The following is a 10,000-nucleotide window of genomic DNA, read 5'->3' as shown; positions in this document are numbered from 1 at the left end:
GTCTCTCTCTCTCTGTCTCTCTGTCTCTCTGTCTCTCTCTCTGTCTCTCTCTCCGCAGGGGGGCGTGGTCTACGCCAACTACGGCCGCCCGGAGGATTTTAACTGGCTGAAGAGCGCGGGCGTGTCTGTGATTGGCTCTGTGGTGGTGATGCGTGTCGGGGGCGGGGTCAGTTTCGCTGAGAAGGTCTGGTTGGCTGAGAGGAGCGGAGGGGGCGGAGCTTTGATCTACCCCGACCCAGCCGACCTGCCCCAGGACCCCCGGCGCCTCGGACTGAACACACACACCGCCGTGTCTGAACATGTAACAAACACACACGCACACACGCACACAGTAACACACATGCACATACACACACACACAGACACACACACACACACACACGCACACAGTAATGCACACGCACACACACACACAAACACACACATGCACACACAGTAACACACAGACACACACACACAGACACACACACATACACACAGACGCACACACACATACATACACACACACACACAGTAATACACAGACACAGAGACACACACACAGTAACACACACAGACACACACACACACAGTAACACACACAGACACACACACACACATATAAACACACACAGTAACACACACATAAACAGTAACACACACACACAGTATTACACACACACAGTAACACACACACACATTTAGTCTCAGTTACCCTGGTAAACCTGGTTCCATGTGACCAATCAGCTTCTCCCTCTGTGTTGTCCAATCACAGGTCCACCTGGGGTCAGGTGACCCCTTCACTCCCGGTTTCCCGTCCTTCAACCACACCCAGTTCCCGCCCATCCAGTCCTCTGGCCTGCCGCTGATCCCCGTCCTGCCAATCAGCGCCACGGTGGCCGCCAAGCTGCTCAGGTGTCACATATACGGCTCAACGGTTCGGTTCTGGAAGTAAAAAACCCGTTCAGTTTGCCCGTACGGCTGGGGTCTTCCACATGTTTTAAGCCAAGGACCCAGCAACTGAAAGAGAGACGGAGCAGGGACCCCCTACTATGTACACTGGATAAAATTAATTTGCATAACTGCATAGCTGGCTGGCTCGGTTCCAGGTTTAAATCTCTTTTATAGTAGCTGGCTGGCTCGGTTCCAGGCTTAAATCTCTTTTATAGTAACTGGCTGGCTCGGTTCCAGGCTTAAATCTCTTTTATAGTAGCTGGCTGGCTCGGTTCCAGGCTTAAATTTCTTTTATAGTAGCTGGCTGGCTCGGTTCCAGGCTTAAATCTCTTTTCTAGTAGCTGACTGGCTCGGTTCCAGGCTTAAATCTCTTTTATAGTAGCTGGTTGGCTCGGTTCCAGGTTTAAATCTCTCTTATAGTAGCTGGCTGGCTCGGTTCCAGGCTTAAATCTCTTTTATAGTAGCTGGTTGGCTCGGTTCCAGCTTTAAATCTCTTGTATAGTACCTGGTTGGCTCGGTTCCAGGCTTAAATCTCTTTTATAGTAGCTAGTTGGCTCGGTTCCAGGCTTAAATCTCTTTTATAGTAGCTGGTTGGCTCGGTTCCAGGCTTAAATCTCTTTTATAGTAGCTGGTTGGCTCGGTTCCAGGTTTAAATCTCTCTTATAGTAGCTGGCTGGCTCGGTTCCAGGCTTAAATCTCTTTTATAGTAGCTGGTTGGCTCGGTTCCAGGCTTAAATCTCTTTTATAGTAGCTGGTTGGCTCGGTTCCAGGCTTAAATCTCTTTTATAGTAGCTGGTTGGCTCGGTTCCAGGTTTAAATCTCTCTTATAGTAGCTGGCTGGCTCGGTTCCAGGCTTAAATCTCTTTTATAGTAGCTGGTTGTCTCGGTTCCAGCTTTAAATCTCTTTTATAGTACCTGGCTGGCTCGGTTCCAGGCTTAAATCTCTTTTATAGTAGCTGGTTGGCTCGGTTCCAGGCTTAAATCTCTTTTATAGTAGCTGGTTGGCTCGGTTCCAGGTTTAAATCTCTTGTATAGTAGCTGGTTGGCTCGGTTCCAGGCTTAAATCTCTTTTATAGTAGCTGGCTGGCTCGGTTCCAGGCTTAAATCTCTTTTATAGTAACTGGCTGGCTCGGTTCCAGGCTTAAATCTCTTTTATAGTAGCTGGTTGGCTCGGTTCCAGGCTTAAATCTCTTTTATGGTACCTGGCTGGCTCGGTACCTGGCTTAAATCTCTTTTATAGTAACTGGCTGGCTCGGTACCAGGCTTAAATCTCTTTTATAGTAGCTGGCTGGCTCGGTTCCAGGCTTAAATCTCTTTTATAGTAGCTGGCTGACTCGGTTCCAGGCTTAAATCTCTTTTATAGTAGCTGGTTGGCTCGGTTCCAGGCTTAGATCTCTTTTATAGTAGCTGGTTGGCTCGGTTCCAGGCTTAAATCTCTTTTATAGTAGCTGGTTTGCTCGGTTCCAGGCTTAAATCTCTTTTATAATAACTGGCTGGCTCGGTACCAGGCTTAAATCTCTTTTATAGTAACTGGCTGGCTCGGTTCCAGGCTTAAATCTCTTTTATAATAACTGGCTGGCTCGGTACCAGGCTTAAATCTCTTTTATAGTAGCTGGTTGGCTCAGTTCCAGGCTTAAATCTCTTTTATAGTAGCTGGCTGGCTCGGTTCCAGGCTTAAATCTCTTTTATAGTAACTGGTTGGCTCGGTTCCAGCTTTAAATCTCTTTTATAGTAGCTGGTTGGCTCGGTTCCAGGCTTAAATCTCTTTTATAGTAGCTGGTTGGCTCGGTTCCAGGTTTAAATCTCTTGTATAGTAGCTGGTTGGCTCGGTTCCAGGCTTAAATCTCTTGTATAGTAGCTGGTTGGCTCGGTTCCAGGCTTAAATCTCTTTTATAGTAACTGGCTGGCTCGGTACCAGGCTTAAATCTCTTTTATAGTAGCTGGCTGGCTCGGTTCCAGGCTTAAATCTCTTTTATAGTAACTGGCTGACTCGGTTCCAGGCTTACATCTCTTTTATAGTAGCTGCCTGCCTCGGTTCCAGGCTTAAATCTCTTTTATAGTAGCTGGTTGGCTTGGTTCCAGGCTTAGATCTCTTTTATAGTAGCTGGTTTGATCGGTTCCAGGCTTAAATCTCTTTTATAGTACCTGGCTGGCTCGGTACCAGGCTTAAATCTCTTTTATAGTAACTGGCTGGCTCGGTTCCAGGCTTAAATCTCTTTTATAATAACTGGCTGGCTCGGTACCAGGCTTAAATCTCTTTTATAGTAACTGGTTGGCTCAGTTCCAGGCTTAAATCTCTTTTATAGTAACTGGTTGGCTCGGTTCCAGCTTTAAATCTCTTTTATAGTAGCTGGTTGGCTCGGTTCCAGGCTTAAATCTCTTTTATAGTAGCTGGTTGGCTCGGTTCCAGGTTTAAATCTCTTCTATAGTAGCTGGTTGGCTCGGTTCCAGGCTTAAATCTCTTGTATAGTATCTGGTTGGCTCGGTTCCAGGCTTAAATCTCTTTTATAGAAACTGGCTGGCTCGGTTCCAGGCTTAAATCTCTTTTATAGTAGCTGGTTGGCTCGGTTCCAGGCTTAAATCTCTTTATAGTAGCTGGTTGGCTCCGGTTCCAGGCTTAAATCTCTTTTATGGTACCTGGCTGGCTCTGTACCAGGCTTAAATCTCTTTAGGTAGCTGGCTGGTCTGGTACCGTGCGCTTAAATCTCTTTATAGTAGCTGGTTGGCTCGGTTCCAGGTTTAAATCTCTCTTATAGTAGCTGGCTGGCCCGGTTCCAGGCTTAAATCTCTTTATAGTAGCTGGTTGGCTCGGTTCCAGGCTTAAATCTCTTTATAGTAGCTGGTTGGGCTCGGTTCCAGGCTTAAATTCCTCTTTTATAGTAGCTGGTTGGCTCGGTTCCAGGTTTAAATCCTCTCTTATAGTAGCTGGCTGGCTCGGTTCCAGGCTTAAATCTCTTTATAGTAGCTGGTTGGCTCGGTTCCAGCTTTAAATCTCTTTATAGTACCTGGTTGGCTCGGTTCCAGGCTTAAATCTCTTTATAGTAGCTGGTTGGCTCGGTTCCAGGCTTAAATCTCTTTTAGTAGCTGGTTGGCTCGGTTCCAGGTTTAAATCTCTTGTATAGTAGCTGGTTGGCTCGGTTCCAGACTTAAATCTCTTTTATAGTAGCTGGCTGGCTCGGTTCCAGGCTTAAATCTCTTTTATAGTAACTGGCTGGCTCGGTTCCAGGCTTAAATCTCTTTTATAGTAGCTGGTTGGCTCGGTTCCAGGCTTAAATCTCTTTTATGGTACCTGGCTGGCTCGGTACCAGGCTTAAATCTCTTTTATAGTAACTGGCTGGCTCGGTACCAGGCTTAAATCTCTTTTATAGTAGCTGGCTGGCTCGGTTCCAGGCTTAAATCTCTTTTATAGTAGCTGGCTGACTCGGTTCCAGGCTTACATCTCTTTTATAGTAGCTGCCTGCCTCGGTTCCAGGCTTAAATCTCTTTTATAGTAGCTGGTTGGCTCGGTTCCAGGCTTAGATCTCTTTTATAGTAGCTGGTTGGCTCGGTTCCAGGCTTAAATCTCTTTTATAGTAGCTGGTTTGCTCGGTTCCAGGCTTAAATCTCTTTTATAATAACTGGCTGGCTCGGTACCAGGCTTAAATCTCTTTTATAGTAGCTGGTTGGCTCAGTTCCAGGCTTAAATCTCTTTTATAGTAGCTGGCTGGCTCGGTTCCAGGCTTAAATCTCTTTTATAGTAACTGGTTGGCTCGGTTCCAGCTTTAAATCTCTTTTATAGTAGCTGGTTGGCTCGGTTCCAGGCTTAAATCTCTTTTATAGTAGCTGGTTGGCTCAGTTCCAGGCTTAAATCTCTTTTATAGTAGCTGGCTGGCTCGGTTCCAGGCTTAAATCTCTTTTATAGTAGCTGGTTGGCTCGGTTCCAGGCTTAAATCTCTTTTATGGTACCTGGCTGGCTCGGTACCAGGCTTAAATCTCTTTTATAGTAACTGGCTGGCTCGGTACCAGGCTTAAATCTCTTTTATAGTAGCTGGCTGGCTCGGTTCCAGGCTTAAATCTCTTTTATAGTAGCTGGCTGACTCGGTTCCAGGCTTACATCTCTTTTATAGTAGCTGCCTGCCTCGGTTCCAGGCTTAAATCTCTTTTATAGTAGCTGGTTGGCTCGGTTCCAGGCTTAGATCTCTTTTATAGTAGCTGGTTGGCTCGGTTCCAGGCTTAAATCTCTTTTATAGTAGCTGGTTTGCTCGGTTCCAGGCTTAAATCTCTTTTATAATAACTGGCTGGCTCGGTACCAGGCTTAAATCTCTTTTATAGTAGCTGGTTGGCTCAGTTCCAGGCTTAAATCTCTTTTATAGTAGCTGGCTGGCTCGGTTCCAGGCTTAAATCTCTTTTATAGTAACTGGTTGGCTCGGTTCCAGCTTTAAATCTCTTTTATAGTAGCTGGTTGGCTCGGTTCCAGGCTTAAATCTCTTTTATAGTAGCTGGTTGGCTCGGTTCCAGGTTTAAATCTCTTGTATAGTAGCTGGTTGGCTCGGTTCCAGGCTTAAATCTCTTTTATAGTAGCTGGTTTGCTCGGTTCCAGGCTTAAATCTCTTTTATAGTACCTGGCTGGCTCGGTACCAGGCTTAAATCTCTTTTATAGTAACTGGCTGGCTCGGTTCCAGGCTTAAATCTCTTTTATAATAACTGGCTGGCTCGGTACCAGGCTTAAATCTCTTTTATAGTAGCTGGTTGGCTCAGTTCCAGGCTTAAATCTCTTTTATAGTAGCTGGCTGGCTCGGTTCCAGGCTTAAATCTCTTTTATAGTAACTGGTTGGCTCCGGTTCCAGCTTTAAATCTCTTTATAGTAGCTGGTTGGCTCGGTTCCAGGCTTAAATCTCTTTAGAGTAGCTGGTTGGCTCGGTTCCAGGTTTAAATCTCTTGTATAGTAGCTGGTTGGCTCGGTTCCAGGCTTAAATCTCTTTTATAGTAGCTGGTTGGCTCGGTTCCAGGCTTAAATCTCTTTTATAGTAACTGGCTGGCTCGGTACCAGGCTTAAATCTCTTTTATAGTAGCTGGCTGGCTCGGTTCCAGGCTTAAATCTCTTTTATAGTAACTGGCTGACTCGGTTCCAGGCTTACATCTCTTTTATAGTAGCTGCCTGCCTCGGTTCCAGGCTTAAATCTCTTTTATAGTAGCTGGTTGGCTTGGTTCCAGGCTTAGATCTCTTTTATAGTAGCTGGTTTGATCGGTTCCAGGCTTAAATCTCTTTTATAGTACCTGGCTGGCTCGGTACCAGGCTTAAATCTCTTTATAGTAACTGGCGGCTGGCTCGGTTCCAGGCTTAAATCTCTTTATAATAACTGGCTGGCTCGGTACCAGGCTTAAATCTCTCTTTATAGTAACTGGTTGGCTCAGTTCCAGGCTTAAATCTCTTTTATAGTAACTGGTTGGCTCGGTTCCAGCTTTAAATCTCTTTTATAGTAGCTGGTTGGCTCGGTTCCAGGCATAAATCTCTTTATAGTAGCTGGTTGGCTCGGTTCCAGGTTTAAATCTCTTCTATAGTAGCTGGTTGGCCCGGTTCCAGGCTTAAATCTCTTGTATAGTAGCTGGTTGGCTCGGTTCCAGGCTTAAATCTCTTTTATAGTAACTGGCTGGCTCGGTTCCAGGCTTAAATCTCTTTATAGTAGCTGGTTGGCTCCGGTTCCAGGCTTAAATCTCTTTATAGTAGCTGGTTGGCTCGGTTCCAGGCTTAAATCTCTTTTATGGTACCTGTCTGGCTCTGTACCAGGCTTAAATCTCTTTTATAGTAGCTGGCTGGCTCCGTACCAGGCTTAAATCTCTTTTATAGTAGCTGGCTGGCTCGGTTCCAGGTTTAAATCTCTTGTATAGTAGCTGGTTGGCTCGGTTCCAGGCTTAAATCTCTTTTATAGTAGCTGGCTGGCTCGGTTCCAGGCTTAAATCTCTTTTATAGTAACTGGCTGGCTCGGTTCCAGGCTTAAATCTCTTTTATAGTAGCTGGTTGGCTCGGTTCCAGGCTTAAATCTCTTTTATGGTACCTGGCTGGCTCGGTACCAGGCTTAAATCTCTTTTATAGTAACTGGCTGGCTCGGTACCAGGCTTAAATCTCTTTAATAGTAGCTGGTTGGCTCGGTTCCAGGTTTAAATCTCTTGTATAGTAGCTGGTTGGCTCGGTTCCGGGCTTAAATCTCTTTTATAGTAGCTGGCTGGCTCGGTTCCAGGCTTAAATCTCTTTATAGTAACTGGCTGGCTCGGTTCCAGGCTTAAATCTCTTTATAGTAGCTGGTTGGCTCGGTTCCAGGCTTAAATCTCTTTTATGGTACCTGGCTGGCTCGGTACCAGGCTTAAATCTCTTTTATAGTAACTGGCTGGCTCGGTACCGGGCTTAAATCTCTTTATAGTAGCTGGCTGGCTCGGTTCCAGGCTTAAATCTCTTTTATAGTAGCTGGCTGACTCGGTTCCAGGCTTACATCTCTTTTATAGTAGCTGCCTGCCTCGGTTCCAGGCTTAAATCTCTTTTATAGTAGCTGGTTGGCTCGGTTCCAGGCTTAGATCTCTTTTATAGTAGCTGGTTGGCTCGGTTCCAGGCTTAAATCTCTTTTATAGTAGCTGGTTTGCTCGGTTCCAGGCTTAAATCTCTTTTATAATAACTGGCTGGCTCGGTACCAGGCTTAAATCTCTTTTATAGTAGCTGGTTGGCTCAGTTCCAGGCTTAAATCTCTTTTATAGTAGCTGGCTGGCTCGGTTCCAGGCTTAAATCTCTTTTATAGTAACTGGTTGGCTCGGTTCCAGCTTTAAATCTCTTTTATAGTAGCTGGTTGGCTCGGTTCCAGGCTTAAATCTCTTTTATAGTAGCTGGTTGGCTCGGTTCCAGGTTTAAATCTCTTGTATAGTAGCTGGTTGGCTCGGTTCCAGGCTTAAATCTCTTTTATAGTAGCTGGTTTGCTCAGTTCCAGGCTTAAATCTCTTTTATAGTACCTGGCTGGCTCGGTACCAGGCTTAAATCTCTTTTATAGTAACTGGCTGGCTCGGTTCCAGGCTTAAATCTCTTTTATAATAACTGGCTGGCTCGGTACCAGGCTTAAATCTCTTTTATAGTAGCTGGTTGGCTCAGTTCCAGGCTTAAATCTCTTTTATAGTAGCTGGCTGGCTCGGTTCCAGGCTTAAATCTCTTTTATAGTAACTGGTTGGCTCGGTTCCAGCTTTAAATCTCTTTTATAGTAGCTGGTTGGCTCGGTTCCAGGCTTAAATCTCTTTTATAGTAGCTGGTTGGCTCGGTTCCAGGTTTAAATCTCTTGTATAGTAGCTGGTTGGCTCGGTTCCAGGCTTAAATCTCTCTTGTATAGTAGCTGGTTTGCTCAGTTCCAGGCTTAAATCTCTTTTATAGTACCTGGCGTGGTGCCGGGTACCAGGCTTAAATCTCTTTATAGTAACTGGCTGGCTCGGTTCCAGGCTTAAATCTCTTTATAATAACTGGCTGGCTCGGTACCAGGCTTAAATCTCTTTATAGTAGCTGGTTGGCTCAGTTCCAGGCTTAAATCTCTTTATAGTAGCTGGCTGGCTCCGGTTCCAGGCTTAAATCTCTTTATAGTAACTGGTTGGGCTCGGTTCCAGCTTTAAATCTCTTTTATAGTAGCTGGTTGGCTCGGTTCCAGGCTTAAATCTCTTTATAGTAGCTGGTTGGCTCGGTTCCAGGTTTAAATCTCTTGTATAGTAGCTGGTTGGCTCGGTTCCAGGCTTAAATCTCTTGTATAGTAGCTGGTTGGCTCGGTTCCAGGCTTAAATCTCTTTTATAGTAGCTGGTTGGCTCGGTTCCAGGCTTAAATCTCTTTTATAGTAGCTGGCTGGCTCGGTTCCAGGCTTAAATCTCTTTTATAGTAACTGGCTGACTCGGTTCCAGGCTTAAATCTCTTTTATAGTAACTGGCTGGCTCGGTACCAGGCTTAAATCTCTTTTATAGTAGCTGGCTGGCTCGGTTCCAGGCTTAAATCTCTTTTATAGTAACTGGCTGACTCGGTTCCAGGCTTACATCTCTTTTATAGTAGCTGCCTGCCTCGGTTCCAGGCTTAAATCTCTTTTATAGTAGCTGGTTGGCTTGGTTCCAGGCTTAGATCTCTTTTATAGTAGCTGGTTTGATCGGTTCCAGGCTTAAATCTCTTTTATAGTACCTGGCTGGCTCGGTACCAGGCTTAAATCTCTTTTATAGTAACTGGCTGGCTCGGTTCCAGGCTTAAATCTCTTTTATAATAACTGGCTGGCTCGGTACCAGGCTTAAATCTCTTTTATAGTAACTGGTTGGCTCAGTTCCAGGCTTAAATCTCTTTTATAGTAACTGGTTGGCTCGGTTCCAGCTTTAAATCTCTTTTATAGTAGCTGATTGGCTCGGTTCCAGGCTTAAATCTCTTTTATAGTAGCTGGTTGGCTCGGTTCCAGGTTTAAATCTCTTCTATAGTAGCTGGTTGGCTCGGTTCCAGGCTTAAATCTCTTGTATAGTAGCTGGTTGGCTCGGTTCCAGGCTTAAATCTCTTTTATAGTAACTGGCTGGCTCGGTTCCAGGCTTAAATCTCTTTTATAGTAGCTGGTTGGCTCGGTTCCAGGCTTAAATCTCTTTTATAGTAGCTGGTTGGCTCGGTTCCAGGCTTAAATCTCTTTTATGGTACCTGGCTGGCTCTGTACCAGGCTTAAATCTCTTTTATAGTAGCTGGCTGGCTCCGTACCAGGCTTAAATCTCTTTTATAGTAGCTGGCTGGCTCGGTTCCAGGCTTAAATCTCTTTTATAGTAGCTGGCTGGCTCGGTTCCAGGCTTAAATCTCTTTATAGTAACTGGCTGACTCGGTTCCAGGCTTAAATCTCTTTATAGTAACTGGCTGGCTCGGTACCAGGCTTAAATCTCTTTATAGTAGCTGGCTGGCTCGGTTCCAGGCTTAAATCTCTTTTATAGTAACTGGCTGACTCGGTTCCAGGCTTACATCTCTTTATAGTAGCTGCCTGCCTCGGTTCCAGGCTTAAATCTCTTTATAGTAGCTGGTTGGCTTGGTTCCAGGCTTAGATCTCTTTATAGTAGCTGGTT

At 45.2% G+C, this 10,000-nt stretch overlaps 1 protein-coding gene across 1 annotated transcript in view; it reads left to right on the top strand.

Annotated features, from left to right (window-relative positions):
* Positions 1-10,000, top strand: part of tfr2 (transferrin receptor 2) — a 41,457-nt gene that overhangs the window by 12,824 nt on the left and 18,633 nt on the right. The window contains exons 4-5 of the mRNA XM_039818895.1: positions 59-301; positions 755-894. Coding sequence (XP_039674829.1) covers positions 59-301; positions 755-894 — 383 coding nt within the window. The remainder of the gene's footprint in view (positions 1-58; positions 302-754; positions 895-10,000) is intronic.

Source organism: Perca fluviatilis, chromosome 12, assembly GCF_010015445.1.
Source record: "Perca fluviatilis chromosome 12, GENO_Pfluv_1.0, whole genome shotgun sequence".
Taxonomy (NCBI): domain Eukaryota; kingdom Metazoa; phylum Chordata; class Actinopteri; order Perciformes; family Percidae; genus Perca; species Perca fluviatilis.
This window is presented reverse-complemented; position numbering and strand designations above follow the sequence as displayed.